General features: G+C 45.0%; 1 protein-coding gene across 3 annotated transcripts in view; it reads right to left on the minus strand.

Moving 5' to 3' along the window:
* The window catches only part of MAPKAP1 (MAPK associated protein 1), a 541,270-nt gene that overhangs the window by 125,544 nt on the left and 398,212 nt on the right, over positions 1-17,514 (minus strand). For 2 of the 3 annotated variants that reach the window (XM_069241766.1, XM_069241763.1), the window contains one exon: positions 894-1,001. The exons of the other annotated variant lie outside the window; for it this stretch is intronic. In XM_069241766.1, the coding sequence (XP_069097867.1) occupies positions 894-1,001 (108 nt within the window). The remainder of the gene's footprint in view (positions 1-893; positions 1,002-17,514) is intronic. 3 annotated transcript variants of the gene reach the window in all.

Here is a 17,514-nt window from a genome sequence, read left to right on the forward strand (position 1 = left end):
CTATGTATAATGTGACCTCTAATGGAATGTGGCGTATGGTCCCCATGTACTGAGCACAATGTCATGGGAAGTGGTGGCGGGTCTGGTGTATTGTGTAAAATGTGACCTGGAATGGAATGTGGCACATGGTCCCCACGAACTGAGCGCAATGTCATGGGAAGTGTACAATGTGACCTCTAACAGAATGTGGCGTTTGGTCCCCATGTACTGAGCGCAATGGGAAGGGGTGGCGAGTCTAGTGTATTGTGTAAATCAGTCCAACTCCTTCCTGCACACTGCTAAAGCGATTGGTGCCACTTTACTCCGTGCAGTGATGTGTGATGGAGAGCGGTGGTCGTGCCGGCTGTACTGCGCCTAGTGTGACACAGTAGGTCTGGCTACACCCTGTCCAGCGTCAGGTGTGATATTCACACACGTCTCTAAAGTGCACTGTTCCAAACCCTAAAAAGTGTCTCCTTCGGTGCATGTCCCAGTCATTAGTTTGAAAGGGAACTTGACAAATCGGTTCAAGTAGTTTACAGAAGCCAACACACACACGCGCACACACACACACACACACGCACACGCACACAGACACACAGACACACAGACACACAGACACACGAGCTGAGGCGTTGTACCAGGCTTGTCAGCACCTTGCCGAAAACATGTTTTCTTTTTTATAACAAATACTCGGGAAGTGATGAAACAGGTCGTTCACCATTTCTTGTTTCCTGCAGGCCTGAAGTGAATCACCTCGTGCGGGGAGATTCTTCTGGCAAGGCGCTGACAAGAGCCGGGGAGGCCAGGGCTGCTGCAGAGGGGCTCGCCGCACCAGAGGGTCTTTGTGCCAAACATGGAGGCGGCAGAAGCGTTAACATTAGCAAGAGCAGAAGTGAAAAGGGCAGACGTACTGTTCTCGCGGACCAGGCAGAACTCCAGCGTGCTCTGGCTCTCCAGCGTGCCGTCCAGGTCCACGGGGACGTTGGGCTGGGCCTGCTTCTCCAGGCGGTACAGCGGGCCTGCGGGAGAGAAGGACATGTGAGGCGAGTGCCCAGGAGCGGCCCAGGGATGCTGCGCGACCACCCAGAGGGGACATCATCTGACAGTAGAGCGCTCACCCCAAGCTATGACTCCGAGTCAGGGCGCCCTCGGAGGTGCCCCAAGGTGCCACAAATCCTGCCCTCTGCTGAGCACTCATCGGCCAGTGGCAGTCGGTGTGCTCCGTGTAATGGTTGTTTGATGAGCCTCGGGTTCATAGCTGAGGATGGGGTGGAGGGGGGGTATGTATGAGGCAAGTAACATGAGCTGGTGCTGGGAACCTGCCTCTTATGTGACAGAGACCAACGTCCAGGGCCCTTAAATACATCAGAGGCCTTGTCATGTATGAAGCGGGAATAACATTGCCTCATACATACTTCAGACACAAATACCAACTCCCAGACATACTCAGCCCTCACCTTCACCGCTAAGGTGTAGTCTAGGCGCGCACTTTTGAGCGCCGCGAAGCAAAGGTCAAATCTGAGTGGGGTAGTTTAGGGTGAGGCAGACTGGATGGGGGTAAATTGGAGTGGGGCAGATTGGACTGGGGTAGAGTGGACTTAGAATGGGCAGACTGGAGTAGGGTAGGTTGAAATGGAGAGGGCTTGATTGGGGTAGAGTGGAATGAATTGTGGTAGATTGGCGTGGAATGTGGTAGACTTGGAGTGGAGTGCGGTAGACTGGAGTGGGTCAGACTTGAGAGAAGCAAGATAAATTGGGGGAGACTGGAGTGGGGTAAATTGGAGTGAGGTAGAGTGGATTGGGTCAGATTGGAGAGGGGTAGATTAAAGTTGTGTAGGGTAGATAGGGGCAGGATGGAGTGGATTATGGTAGACTGGGGGGGGGGGGGGAGAAAGAGTGGAGTAGAGGTTTGTGGAGTGGAGTGGAGTGGCCTAGTGTGGGAGTATGCATGTGGTGCCGTAATAGGCAACACATCTTCAAGTGAAATGACCATTACATTTGTACTGACATAGCGTTTTACTGAGCACTAATAGTCTGTGGAAATATCATCACAGTTTGTTGATGTGTTTTGATGGAATTCAATTATTTGTTTCCACCACTCTTCAGAATTACAAAAAATGTGTTTCATTTGAATTTCCCCAATTCAGATATATTCTTAAATATCATAACTATTCATTTTTGTTGTGTGCAAGCAAAAAACAACATTCTACAGCATGTCCTTTCACATGGGTATCCAGCATGATCTTTGCATACATTCTCTCACTTTAAAGCCAGAGAAAGAAAAGTAAACACCAAGCTCCCTTCCATAAAGCCTGATGTTTGACCTCTGTATTTGAATGCACAGCAATTGTGAAAAATAAAAACAACATTTAAAGGCTTTTTTACAGAAAGCCAGTACTCAGAAGCATACAGTAAATAGGGAGATGCTCCATAGGAGGGACAAACTCAAGCTGGATAGCCTAAAACAAAAACAAAAAAAGCCATCAAACAGAAAGCAAGCAACTGAGTCACAAAATACAAAGCCAATAGTAAGCAAAGGGTGGAAAGCCTTCCCAGGGAAGCCCTCAGAATGATAATGCCCACAAGAGTCACTAACAAACCGGAAAGCCACACTGTCTGGTAGGCTTTGCCCTAAAAAACAGAGGCAGGTGCCCTCCTTGTGCAGCAAAGCCTTGCATGAACACCTTAAGCTACTGATGTATGTGGGTTTCAGTGATATACGGGGCCTAGTACATTTACTTCAGTAAACAGACGGAGCCTCTCACCAGTGCACAGTCCCCGCTAGTGCAATGAGTGAAACTCTAAACCAACGAGCCTTTTGGTTTAAACATCATGATTCGATTAAAAATGCACATTTCTATTGTGTTTCTAGCAAGTGTGCAGACATTCTCTGCTAGCCTGTCCTATTTTTAAGAGAACACAGAGATAAAGAATAATTTACCCCAATGAGCCTGGTTCATCCATGTCCTGATTTTAATACCCAGATGCCTGACACCTACAGGCCTTATGTTTAGTAAGACTTTGGATAAATTCATATAAATATCTTAGGGACTCCTCTATGGAAGATTTGCTTGACCAAAAAACTGTAAAGAAAATTTAATTTTAATCCACCTTCTATGGCATTAGATCGGCAAGATCTCGATTCTAAATTATACTTTTATGGGTGAATATAAATATTACTTTCATTCATTCAGGTTTAATACACAAAGGCATGCCTGGTCCTGACCTGGACAGAGGAATCCATGGATTAAATGGACTTTGATGGAAACGAAGCCAGTGGAATTCCTCACTTGGCCACGTCCAGGATGGAATCTTATACTAATAATCAGCAAGGTGGTTTTCTTGTCTGCACAGGTGCCTTTGCATCCTTGATGGCTCCAAACTCAGACAGTGACCCCACTTCCTGTTCTGGTTCATCAGCCTCCCAATTATAGTAGGCAGGAGGGTTAAAAGAAAGGAAAGCTCTTCCTGCCAAGCGAATTCTTAATGAAAACGTGTTGTGCTTCATCCACTGGCAGAGCACTTAAAACCGGTTTAACCAACAAAAAGAATCTCCAAAGGAACAACTAACTGAAAGCCAGATCCAGCACGATCCGGCATTAGTGCATCAGCCACCAAGTCAGCTTCCGCCGCCTACAGCTTCTGTCTTTTCAAGTTTATTCTAAGTATTCTAAGCTGTGGTGGCCTACTGGACATCCCCTGAAAGCAGCCAAGGCCTGATTTGTGCACCACAGCCAACACTGGTCCAAATTAAAATTCTTGAGAACCACCAACCTCCTGTTTAGGTGGCCTACGTGAGAAGCCCTCGGATTTCTGGAGGACGCGCTACATAACAAAGAGAATTTCCTCTCAGTGGAATTTCCTCCGATACACTATCCATGCAGAGGAAAAACCATCAGCTGATTCTCCTCCTTATTAAGTAATTTAGTCCAGAAATTACAGGATTCTCCACTGATTTCCAATAGTAGGTTTCACCTTACTGTTTTCTCTTTTGTATCCTACTTGTCTATTTTTTCTGTTCTAGTGTTGGTGCATATTTACTCTTTATTTAAAGTTTTCCTAGGAGTTTGAAGTATCTTTCCCCTTCCCTTTGGTGAGTTTGGAGGAGCTGCTGTCCATACCTCACGTCGCTCATCTCTGTGCTGGGTGTGCGCTACCGAGCACCGGATCCAGATGATCCCTTGAGAGACCCCATGAGCAGTCTATTCAGGGAGTTTAGCAATGCCATACCTGAAAGCCCTTGGTGATCGACCTCTTACCCTGGTAGGGGGATTCCTGACAAACTCAAAACGAACGAATCAGCACGTAAACTAAATTCAAGTGCTAAAACCGGGGGAAATCTAAATAAAACAATGTCCTTTCCAAAGAAATGTAAACATACCACCCTTGAAACTGCTTTTTAATTTTTTAGCCACTGCTTCATTTGACTTAATAAAACGTCATCAAGTACTGTCCATCCTCGCAGCCCTTACACCATTAAAATGCTAACAGCAAGATGTTACTCAGTGTGTCGTAAAAATGCAGTAAGAAGTGCAGTATGAAGCGCTATATAAAAAACACCCTTTTGATTGAGGTTATTATTAGTGCCCAAACCCAAAGCAAATTTTCACAAATCAGCCTTCAATTTGGAGCAGCACCAAAGAGAATACGCTCCACCCTTGCACTAGAGAGTATGTCTGAGATACTCACATGATTTATTTATTGCAGCGAGATCATGTAACATAATGGTCTGCTAACAATGTGATGCTCAGGCATTCGAGGAGAATTTCAAAGTTATGATACTAAACAGGATTTTTATGGGTTTTTGTAATCCTGAGGCAAACATTTTCAGACGCGCATCAGGAAGAAAAAGCTTTGAATATGCTCTTTGCTGTGCATGAGTGGGATTTCTGTGGATGTACGTATCACCTTAACTCTTTTCTGCTAACATTAGTGCAGGGTGCTTGAATGTGCAATGAGACCGCGCGCCCCTATATCCGCCTCCAACAATGACGGATCACATAGATGGTGCACTCCTTTCAGCGCTCGCGATGAAATACGCACTCTAGGCCTGGTTCACAAACGTACGTAAACCTAAAAATATGGGATTTAAAACAAGGAGCTACGTAATGGTACGCAATTCCAAACTAGTATGGGAGTACGCACAAAAATCTATGATCGTATTCCAATTCTTACTCCTGGTCTTCATGTGCACCCAGGTGATTTACCCCATGTACTAATATGCTAAATAACATAGAAAACCCTGTCCCTACACCTCAACCATCCAGCGGCGGCTCCTCCGCTAAGGCGAGGATCATCCCGCCCCCCCCCACTGCTTTATGCAGTGGATGAAAGGTAAAAATAAAATGATAAAAACGTAACGTCATTATCATTTTATTTTTCCTCGGGAGCAGGGTTAGGGTGGGGCGGGCGGGGCTGGGCGAGGGCTATGTGCACATAAGTGCACATGACGCTTTTGCCGGCCGTGTTGGGCTGGCCAAACGGTCATGCGCACTTTGCATTTCTCCACCAGGCTGTATTGAACAGCGGGGAGGAGAGAGTGCACACTGCCCTACTCCCTGCCTGAGCGCCGAAGTAGGGCGCTCAGACCAATCAAAACACTGCTATCTGGCTGATGACAGCAGCGACGTGACTGGAGGGGAGTCCGAAGAGGAAGGAGAGATGGAACCGTCTCTCCCAACATAAAGGTAATTTTTTTTATTACCTCCCCCTAATCCCCACCCTCCCGTCACCTCTCTTGACAAGAGGCCGACACTGCAACCATCTACAGATGTGTTTTGTTTAGTTTCATACATTAGAAATGTATTTAATCCAACTTTTTCTATGAATAAAGATGCCTGTGTTTCCACAGCAGGAAGTTATTAGCAAAATGTTTGCCAGTTCACAACTTAGATGTTTAAGTTGCTTATTACACTGTCATGGCCAGCCTCCTTGGCAGGCTTATATTCCTGTCTCCACCCCTGAGATTATGAAGGCAGACAAACTGCTTCACTGTATATTACCATAATTTTACAGTTTTTCCATCTTTGGTCATTACATCATGAGTCTTTACTTCAAGGGTATCAGTAGTTTACTTCACAAGTAATTGAGCTTTCAGTTGTTTTGAGCACCTTACCTGTGTGTGTGTGTATCTCTCTCTCTCTCTATCTCTCTCTCTCTATATATATATATATCGCCGTGACCAAGACCGTGAAGGTCGAAACGCGTAGGTGTTAGGTGGTGGGATGTTTCGTTATTGAAAATAAAAGTGGATTCATCACAATCCTGTGAGTGCGGCATTTTTAACCTTAGTGTTAAATTGGTATAATGATTTACGGGAATAGGTCCTTCCCGGATGCCGGCACCGACGAGTAGAGCGCGCTTCCTTTTGTGGATCTGTTTGAGCTTTATATATATATATATATATATATATATATATATGTATGGTCACTGAAAAAACAAGTGTAAAAGTGATGCTACAGTTAGGTGTTGAATTGAGATAAGAACAAACATTTAAAAAACAAAAGCAATGAAATTCACCATTCATAATTTAGTGAACTAATTATAATGTGCGCCAGGTCATGCGTTGCTTAGTGACTCACATGTTACATCACTTATGACCTATTAAAGGACCTCACTGGTGACCTCCCAAAATAACATACTTGATGACATCACTTCTGATATTATCCAATGACAGTGACTGAGTCCTATAGTGTTTGAGAATTTGAAGTAATTTAACAAGCTACACCTGTGCCCATTTTTCTATCACCAGTCAAGTGATAATGGACATGCTGGACACAGGAAAGTTGTAAAGTCATCCACATTAGGTGGATTATACAGATGAGCATTACAATCTCCCACCAGTAACACACAAACAGGAGATGCAATGCTCATTTCGATTCCTTCCAAGTTCGATCAAAGTGTACATTTTCCATGTTACTTGGCAAAGGACTGTCATCACATAAATAAAACAACAGAACTTTAGGCTTTAGTGCGAGTGATCCTTAAAGCTTGAAGACTGGAAGAGCCAGTAATCTACTCTTCAAACTTGCATTTCAACAATTTACTAGAATTCACACAGTTAAGCAGAATACCTCCACAGCTTTTGATAGAGGCACCCCTTTACAAACCTTGGACAACCTTCAAAAAAGAGTTTGTTTTCTACTGACCTTAACGAGCTCACCCTCTTAAGGATTACACATAACCTGCAATTTAAAGTCAAAAGGTTGACAGGTAAGCATTTGCTGCGCACCGAGGTGCTGGCAGCAGGACCTGCCCCCAGGCCAGCCCCTGCAATCAACTCTTTGTAGGTGCTGACCTTCTGGCCAGACCCTAGCCTAAGACCAAGAATAGCCCAACACCCTGCTGCACACAGCCTTTGCACCGTGTGCGGTGGGGTGGGCTGCAAGGCCCGGCCAAGTGCTCCACCACCTGGGGCACATGCCCTTCGGCAGTGCGCAGCAGGGAAATAAATGTTTTAATTGTTTTTTTTTTTAATGCTTTATTGGTATCACAATACTAGTAATGGAGTACCTGAGGTGTAATGGGAACATGTTGGCTACTGAGGTACCAGGTGCTGGTACTTTGGTACTATTTCCCCAACATATATATTTTAATTTTGACTGGGGGGCACTTTAGGACTCCCCCACTTGGCCCTGGGTGTCAAGGTGCCATCACCATGCCCCCTTAAGAGACCTTAAATCTTTTTTTTTTTTTCAGCACTGGAGAATGAGTCCCACAGTCCCTTAATGGCTGCCACAACACATTCACCATGTTGTGGCCAACCAATCAGGATCTCCCCATCGAATATGAATAGGCTAATCAGAGCATATCTGGACTCCAAAGGTCCAGATGTCACTTAACTTTTTACCATTGTTAACGAGTTCATGCTCAATGTGAGCACCATTTTAAAGTCTAATTTCTCAAAAACCGATGAAGAGACTTATACCAAATCCATAAAGCAAGCTTTCGGATTAAAGCTGTATCTTTTTGCCAAATCTGGTGTAATTCAATTCAGCTTTTCTGCATCTGACAGCAATCTTTCAAATGGGAACTTGTGAAATCACACTTTTGGGACCACTCCTTTGAATAAGGCAATGCTCGATGGATCTGCGCTAACATTTCCATGAAGAAACCAAAGTGGATGATTTGTTCTTAGGAAATTTCATGCAGATTTGTCGATCAGCTCCAAAGTTATTAAAGAAACAAAAAATGCCTTTTCTATGGAACCTCTGACATACCTATAACTCTACACAGTGGCAACCAGACCAAAAAAACTGTGGTTAAAGTGATGGTATAGATAGGTGAAAAAGTCAGTTTAAACTTAATATTTTAAAGTCAAAACTCCACTGAAATTCACCAACTATAGTGAACGGAAATAACTATATTTTGTACTTTCGCCATACACAGTGTATCAATGATGTAATTTCCGATGCTATTAGTGATGTTATCAATGATGTCATAGAAATTGATGAGTGATGTCATACATGAGGTCAAAAGCAGTGCATGGCAAGGCAAGGCATCACGTTACCCTTACTTCAGTTAATTGTAACAAGGGCCACTGAAATTATTGGATTCTAAAGCCACGCTGTTTTTCGCATAATTACGGATTCGCTACACAATCCATCATTTGCAGCATAATCTGAAAGATTTAACCAAAACATATCTTGTTCCTAGCTCAAACAGATCAAACGCTACTAAAAACTTGGCAACGTGTTTGCGTGCGTTGCGTCACATTGCGTCCTTTGCAAAGGTTAACTGGTAATCTTTCAATTGGTAATTTCTGAATTTGGTTGCTAAACTGGTACTAATGAAATTACATCTTTTCCAAACAGTATTACAATGTGCAGAAATGACAAAATAATTAAGTAATACTATCAAACAATGTACCACATTATGCTGCATAATTTGCCTTTCCTTGCTTCATAATTTAGTCAACTCTGCCACATAATGTGGTGCTTGACTGCCACATAATTCCAGTGGCCTTGGCTGTAACGTGATTTTTTTATTTTTATTTAAAATGTTACGTTTAAACTCACATTTTCGGCTTACTGTAAGTCAATGTAACATATGAATTTCTAGTGTTTTTATAATGTAAATTAAGATTTTATTATGATACATAACTATGCCAACCCCGCCATGCCAGGCCTTGCACTCAACCAACCATAGACACCCACGCCCCCTGTTTTTTTAATGGGTTTCTGATCCTGCTGTGCTCTCGTGGTAGCCAAAGCTGTTATTCCTCATTGATTTTGGGGGGATAGCTCCTGTAAAACATCAGCTCTCACCCACCTACATGATCAAAAATATATACGTTGAAAACCTGTTTGAGTTTTAATAAAAAAGGGGAGGCCATGTGATCCGGAGAAGAGGGGCTCCGGGAACTGCTTATTGTAGAAAAGGGGATTATTTAATATTTCAGTCACTGAGCGTCTCAAAGCGAGGTGCCTCTCTGACAGATCAAACCCAAGCATAAGCCAAACACTTGCTTCTTCTGCAATGTAATGTTCGCCTTCTAAATCCTAGCAGGAAAGACCCGAGCAGCACAAGGTAGGGCTGTATTTATTTCAAGCAGTTCATTTAACAAGGCAGCCCACAGAGCACAGCTGTCACTGAGCTGCTATAATGTTTGCGGACAGCGAACAAGCAAGCTTTTACTAAGCCTTTCAAAGTTCAATACGGCAGAAGATGGGGTTTTAGGAAAGGGCCATCCATCTGAAGTTAATCGGGGGATTTGATGGCTGCAGAGAAGTGCTTCTGGGGAGCTTACAGAACCCTGGCATTTTCTACTGAATTTGATTAACACAATTATTGGACTTTCTTTCTGTTTGGACAGAAATACACCACAATGACAAAGTCTAGCACTGTGCTCACTGATAAGCGTACCCAGATCATTAAAAATAAAGCTACACTTAATTTTGAAATTGCTGTAAAGCTCAATTGTGAAATACAGAGTATTCCCACAGTAAACTCCACTGCAGGCGCAGAAGAGGACATGGCCCTTCCAATAAGCCCAATCTGTCACTCGGCTCCATTCCGCAGCCATCAGGCGTGATCCTGAAGCCCTGCCACATCAGTTCTAATTTTCAAAACTTATCCTCTCAGTCAAGGCAAGAAAAAGGCTCTTTCCAACTTTTATCTTTCCCACAAAGTGCTGCTATCTGGAGCTGATGTCAGGAGCCTCCATCTCTCTCTCTGCTGACAAGCAGAGACGCGGGAGATAAGATTGGAAACGAATCTCACTTGGCCGAGTAAATAAATAATCAATACTCATCTAAATGTAAATGAGAACCTATCCCCCTCTGATAACAGGGCTCTTATCAAAGATCCAATTTTCTGTGGACATTGGGCCTCCACCAAATCACCATCATTCAGCTCCAGCCTAATGGCTAGAAATCGTAAGTAAATTGAACCGATCACCAGAGATCAACCAACTTCGGCCCCGGCCACCTTGGGCGCAAATCTTCTGCAATGCAATTCTGCCCCCATTAAGTTTGAAGAGCACAGTGGTCAGGGGTCCGTTCTGGAGAAGAAACTGAAGGGCTGTTGTTTTTAAAGCTGTATTTAAACATGAAGGGGGTGAGATGGGGGAAGCTGATCTTACACTGAAAAGGAGAAACAAAAAATGCGAAGTAGCTGAAGTTACTGGAGGGGACTTTCGTGATCAATTGTTTCTGCAGGGAATGATGACGATTAAACATACAGAATACATCTCTTGCTGGAAATAATTGATGTATATTAAAAATATACATTAAAGAAAAATGTAATTATAACACGAGACTTAGTAACAGCTTTTGGGGAAACAAAAAGGACTACCCTGCTTTGAGAAACTAGGCAAATAACTAATGTTAAGGAAGAGGAGTAGAATAAGCAGATGACAATTGCACATAGTGCAAGTTACCCTTCGCACAACACTGTTCAGAGATGCAATAGATGATTCAGCAGAAGTGAAACCTCAATTTACTTATTTGGTCCTGGAAGTCCAGATTCCATTTCGTGTCTGACCTGTGTTCTAAGACAAGGTATTGACTGGTAAGGTTTGTGAATACCAATAGACAGAAAACACATCCATATTTCAGGAGAGGTAGAACGCCATAAACAACGGATCGATGCAGGACTGCGATGGCGCCCGTGTTATCCTGTAAATAGGGACATTGAGTGTTCACCCCCTTACCCAGGAGCACGAGTCAAGAAGGGAAACCATTTCCCTCAACACAGAAAATGTCTAGTGGGAATGGGGAATCCCTGGCTGGAGCGACCCCATGGCTTAAATAGCACACCATGAAGGTAGGGGGCTCAGAAATGAAAAGATGTACATTCTGGATAAAAAGCAGTGACGCAGAGAGATTGGTAGGAGATGAACTCCTCAGTAATTCACTAAGTCTTATCCTCAGAAGGCCTGAATGGAGATGCCACTCCCATAGACCGATGCCCGCACTCAATTATGCATCCGGGCAGCACAATTTTGGTATCCCTGTCAATGAAGGGAGCCAAAATCACGCTCCGCTTGCCTGAGCCTCCTCTGCCTGCCCCTGAAGAGTGACGCCCCTGACTAGGGTCTGCACAGGCTTTCAAGCCTCAGTACTGCTGGTGACTATGCTTCATGAAGGGCCAGTACTGAGTGTTTCTCTTCCACCCCAAAAAGGTCTCTTACTGTGTCAGGCTGCAAAAGCCTTAAAGAGGACACACTCCCACGTTGCTGACATCACACCAATTTACTGATATCGCACAGGAGGGAGGGGAGGTGTCCCTGGGGCTTGGACCCATAGAACGCGAGGCTCTGCCCACTATTGAACCGTTGGGCCTCAGGCACCCAAACTGGTAGCACCTCGCGCTGAGCCCCATTTTCCAGACGCTGCTGCTAGCGTGGGTGTTCAGGAGTGTATTGCTGCCTACGCATGTCAGTCTCTTACCGCCTGGTCAAAGGCCATAGAAGATGAGGGAGAAATCCAATAAGAAGGGGGACCCTTTGGCTGCCCTCCATTGGGATGATGACTTCTATGACACTGTGTATACCTCAATATATATCAGGCAGTGGAGGAGGCCATGGCTCCTAAGGAGCAGCGTTAATCACGGCAAATTGTGCGCGAATGCGTGAAAATGGCCATTTCTCAGGGTGCTGCAATACCTGTGCCCCCTCCCCAGCTCTCCAGCCCATTCCCTTGATGACGATCCTGTTCTGCCTAAGTGTCCCCATGAAGCAGGGGTTAAGCATTACGCCTCTGTGCTCCTAGGGAGGCATTCCCCAATATGGCCCAACCAGCTCCTGTTCAAGGAACTCCGCAAAGAGGGCAATAGACCAAGGGTCGCCTTACTCTCAAATGATGATGCCCACAGGGACATGGGTGATGAGGCCGGCCCTTCCTGGCCATTGAGCCCCCTCTCCTGCACCCCCAGCTACTGACCCCACCACACCTGGTGATGGCTCGGTCATCTTCGGTATGGAGGAGCTCATTCAACCCTGTTCTACTGAGTCGGTTAGCTCTAGGAAGGTGGCAAATTATGTAGCAGGGCAGATCAGAACTCCATTGGGGAAAGAGACATGCAACTCTCTAAAAACAGAATGCTCCTGCCCATCTTCAGACTGAAAGACGGACCTGGTTCTGAAACTGGATCCCGGAATGGCCATCCTTTTGGCCAAGTTCATTAAGAACCCCAAAAAGGGCACTGACAGGTCCTGGTGGGCGTGCCAGGATAACTCCTGGACACCCTTGCCCTTTAACCAGGATGGTTTGGAATCTCTCATATCTCCAGAGGTTTCCTCCGGATGGGCACAGCGTGCACTTGCCTTCATGGGCAATTCCAATTGCACTCTGTCCATTTGCTCTGCCCACCGAGTGGCAGTGCTCCTTCCTAAATATAGTTGGCCCCAAATTGGAGGACCTTGCGGACTCCGAGGTGGGAGTGGTGGCTCAAGGAGGGCTTTTTGGTGAGCAGTTTATCAAGAAATTAAGGAAAATTGTAACCACATTCACTTCCCTATATAAGGCCCGATTCTCCTTTAAGAAGGTTTTTTCCTCCCTTTTTTCCCTTGGGGACGGCCAAGGCTGGGGCCGCTCAGCTGACCAATTCTTCGACGAGTGTCCTCCTAGGGGGCAATGCTCCAAGTGCGGGCAGTACCAAGATCAAACCTGCTTTGGCAATTTCTACCAGACCCATGGTCGACATTTCAGAGGCCGAGGACACATGGGGTTCGATGCTGCCTCCAATTCTGATTAGTGTTCACCCTTCTCTCCTAGTAAGGGGAGGGGACCATCTGGCAAATTCTTTCCACATTTGGCCGTTAATTACAAGCGATGCATGTGTCCTACAAACAATTCAGGGGTTTCATATAGAGTTCTGCAGAGCCCTGCAACATGTTATGTGCTCAAGGCTACTCCATTCTTTGATGGTTTTCACATATGGAAGCATGGAATGGGAGAGCGCCTTTTGGCCATAGAGTACGACGCCAGCAGGGCTGGCTGGGTCATGCATTGTGGAGAGTTTACAACAGGAGGGTTGTGGTCTCCTCAGAAACAGAGGTTACACATCAACTGTTTGGAACTTCTGGCAGGGTCCTTTGCAGTCCGCTGTTGGACACGAGACAAGATCGAGTCCTGTGTCCTTTTAAAGATGGACAACATCTCAGCTGTTCGGTACATAAACCACTTGAGGGGCATTCGGTCCAAGGTCCTCTTGGATTTTGCGACCAACTTTTGGCACTTTTGCCTCAAACATCAGTCACAGGGCAATATCTGCCAGGTCAGGAGAACAGGGTGGTGGACTGGCAATCCTATCACCTCTGGGACTCCAGTCTTTGGAAGCTTCACATGGAGGTCTTTCCAAGTCTTCAGGCCCAATGGGGGTCAATTTTCAATTGACCTCTTTGCATCCAGATTGGACCATCAGCTCCCCAGATCCTTCAGTTGGAGGCTGGGTCCTCTGGCGGTGGCTACGGACGCTTTTCTACAGGACTGGCCAATGGAGAAGGGCAATGCGTTTTCCCAGTTCTATAGTGATTACCAGGACTCCGGCCCAGATCAGGCGCCAACAGGCGTAAGTTGTGTTGGTCACTCCAATTTGGAGGTCTCAAGTTTGGTTTAGGGTTCTTCTGGAACTTTCCTGGGATTTTCCATCCCCTCTCTCCCTATATCCAACTGTCCTCAATCCGGATCGGACTCCATATCAGATGGTGTTAGAAGGGCTGCTTTGTCTGATGGTGTGGAGGACTACAGGGGACTGTAGTCGCTCCCAGGACTTTCGGCGGAAGCTGAGGACCTCTTGTCAAAGGCTCGGTCAGATGGTACCATCAAACGATACCGTTCAGCTTGGAAAAGGTGGTGCTGTTGGTGTGTGTGTGTGTGTGTGTGATGGGGCTGTGATTCCGTAGGTGTCGATGTAGTACAATTTTTTTTATTTTTGTGGCCAACCTAGCATGGAAGGGTTTGGCGTACCAGTCGATTAACACCTGTTCAGGTATATCAGCATGACATGTACCGGTGGAAGGGTCCCCGGTGTGGGAGCACCCTTTTGTGTGTAGGCTCCTACATGGTATTAGGCTATCTTTGCCGCCCGAGCAGCGCTACTTGGCTCTTTGGGATGTTAACAAGGTGTTAAACCTTCTTCTATTATGGCAACCTAATGGGTTCCTCTCATGGAAAAAGCTCTCTGCGAAGCTGGCGATGTTGCTCTGCATGATGTCATGCAAGAGGGTTTCGGATGTTAAAGTCCTAGACAAGAAGGGCTTTTTCCTCCCTTTGGTATGTCTTTTACACTAAGCAGATGTACGAAGTCTAATACCAGGATTAGAGTATCTATCGTTCGCGGACTCTCCAAAGCTTTGCATAGTCCAATGCCTCAGGACCTAGGAGGAGACGTCCGAGGTCTTCTGGCTACAGGGACAGCTCTTAATCACCTTCAAGTAGCCGCACAAAGCGGTGACCCTCCCCCCCACCAGCCAACAATAGCCCGTTGGGTACGTTGAGTAATGCAGGAAGTGGGAGTTGATCTAAGAATCTTTGGTGCACTCTCCACTCGTGGAGCAATGGCCTCAGATGTTCCATTTGGGTGCTCGCTTGGAAGATATAATGAACTCAGCCAATTGGTCCTCTGTTTCTACCTTTAAGTGGTTCTACTTTAAGTCAGTTCTGGATATGGCTCATTTGGTGGTAAGTAAGGTTTAAACTAGCATAATCCTCGCCTGTGGTCCTGACATAGAATGAAAAATTTCCTAGCTAGCGTAACGGAAAGTTTAATTTCTATTAAGGACTCAGAGTCAAGGATTATCCCATCCATGGAATTATCACTCAGGAAACCCTCATTTGTTTATTAGGCAATATGGAGGGAAGCTGGATAACCTCTAAATTATACTATAAACCCACTGTCAATGGGGCCGCTACTTCATAAGCCCGTCTTTCAATCCACTCAAACATGGTCTGAGGTAAATTACTGACCCTTAGAACATGCCCTTTTATTAGAGGAATTAACTTACTTCGTCAAGGAATGAATGCTGCCAGAAAAGTTCACCAGTCCCTGTGATTGTAACGAATGGAAACACTACTGGACAATTTAAAAAACCTCCACTGGGCTATCTGATGGTTTCAGGGATACGGTCTATCCTGGAATCATTATCACAATTTTGTGATTATTTTTAAGACATCTAGTGGAAAGCATGCTCCTTCTTGAAAGATTCTAAGAAAGCCCTCTATTTGATTGACAAAACGCCCTTGATTAAACATCAGGAAATCCTTATCATTCTAGATGACTGTTGTGTAATGGCCACTTTTTGGGTGGTCACCCCAGTTTTTCATTTTTTTGTGGGACTCACCTGCGTGAATCTTGAATTCTAACTCTGGGACACTGCTATCCAGTGTCTTGTGTATGTGCTCTGACCCCCTAAAAAAAATTCTGAATTGGCTTAAAACTGGATTGGCACGTTTACCTTTTCTAGATGGCAACAGTATATTATGCAAAAATACAACCATGGCACAGCAACTTAAATGCAACTTATGAACTGTAACACCTATTTTGCCAACCACTACAATCGCAGTAAAAACATGGCTTCGGGCCTATCCTGTGTAGCCTGGCAGCAGAGCTTGAACCTTGTTGCACAGACCTATCAAAATCTCTATTTTGATAGGTAGAAAAACCTTACCTTAAATATTAAATACATCAACCCTACATGTTTGTTGCTGCCCACAAGGTAGGATACATAATATTAAGAATGAAACATCTGGGACATTAGAAATGGTATGTTCAGTGACTAGGCTCAAAACAACATTTCCCTGGTCAGACTGTAGTTAGCACAAAGGACGATTCAAAGTATAGATTACACTCTTTAATCTATAACTTTTGACCTGTACCATCGGCAGACTCATCGGCAGACTCAAACTGTATGTTTAGATTTAATAAAAGCCAATGCAATTGTAAAGTCTGATTTTTATTAAAAATAATGGAAAGTTCACAATCAGAAAGTTATCTTTACCCTGCCTGAAGCTGCTGGACGTTGCCCAGCGGGTGCTTGGCCTAAATTAGGTGTGAAAATTCACCCAGGTCTAATAGGTTGACCTACTTGGGCATAGATAACTCCTCTAAGCTCAGCAGAATATGAAGCCTGAGGGCTGGTGGCATCTTTAGAAACCACAGTGTGAAACTCTGCTTAATAGTATTGTCTTCTGCCTCTTAGTTTGTTGTGGGTACAGGACATGCTTCAATATGGATTTTATTGTTAGATTTGGGAGGACAATGGGGTTGTTATGGTGCACCCGCTAAGCACTAATACCCCTAAGAGTCCATGTTTAGTGTGGCCGAAGACTTTCACCATCTTGAAATTTGCTTGCACAGGGCATTCTGGGCCTGGATGCAGTAAGGCAAATAGGAACTACTGAAAAAGTAGACAGGGTTGCACATGGGACCCACTAGTTAGGGAGTGCCCAGTAATCATCCCACCCACAGGCTGGTTCACACTGCAATGCTGGACCCAGAACACTTTCTGGACCTGTGGAAGAACAGAAGAGGACTAAGTCCTGTTGTTCATGACTTGTGAGGAGCTCTAAAGAAAGAGACTTCACAACCTTTTTCCCAGGACGAAGAAGTGGACTCCAAAGGTCAGTTTGTTTATCTCTTTTGTGGCTACAGAGACAGCTGCAAGAGTTATTTCCTCTATAATTCTCAGCTGACCAGTGGCAAATGGAACATGGACTGGTCTTTGTTGGTGGCCTCGCCCAGAGAGTCTCTAGGTGCTCCCCTGAGGTCCGGTGGCACTTAGAAGTGTGCACATGTGGCTGCTTTGGCACCAGGCAAAATTTTGGAAACATTTGAACATTTTTGCTCCAGGGCTAAGGGGGAATACCCTGAGAAGTATCTGAATGGTTGTTCCATGACATCTGAGTGCATTTCAGATCTGTCCCCCTGAAGCGCTTTAATCTCTGAAAACATAAAATCCCTTTGTATTTGGGGACTTTGAAACTGTTTCAACCAAAAAAACTCAATAGCTCCAGAGCAATTGTGGGACCAACCTGCTGCAAGTATCCAACCAACAGATCAAACCTGTTTCAACCTGGTTCATCAATCACA

The sequence above is a fragment of the Pleurodeles waltl genome, chromosome 6, assembly GCF_031143425.1.
Source record: "Pleurodeles waltl isolate 20211129_DDA chromosome 6, aPleWal1.hap1.20221129, whole genome shotgun sequence".
In the NCBI taxonomy this organism is placed as follows: domain Eukaryota; kingdom Metazoa; phylum Chordata; class Amphibia; order Caudata; family Salamandridae; genus Pleurodeles; species Pleurodeles waltl.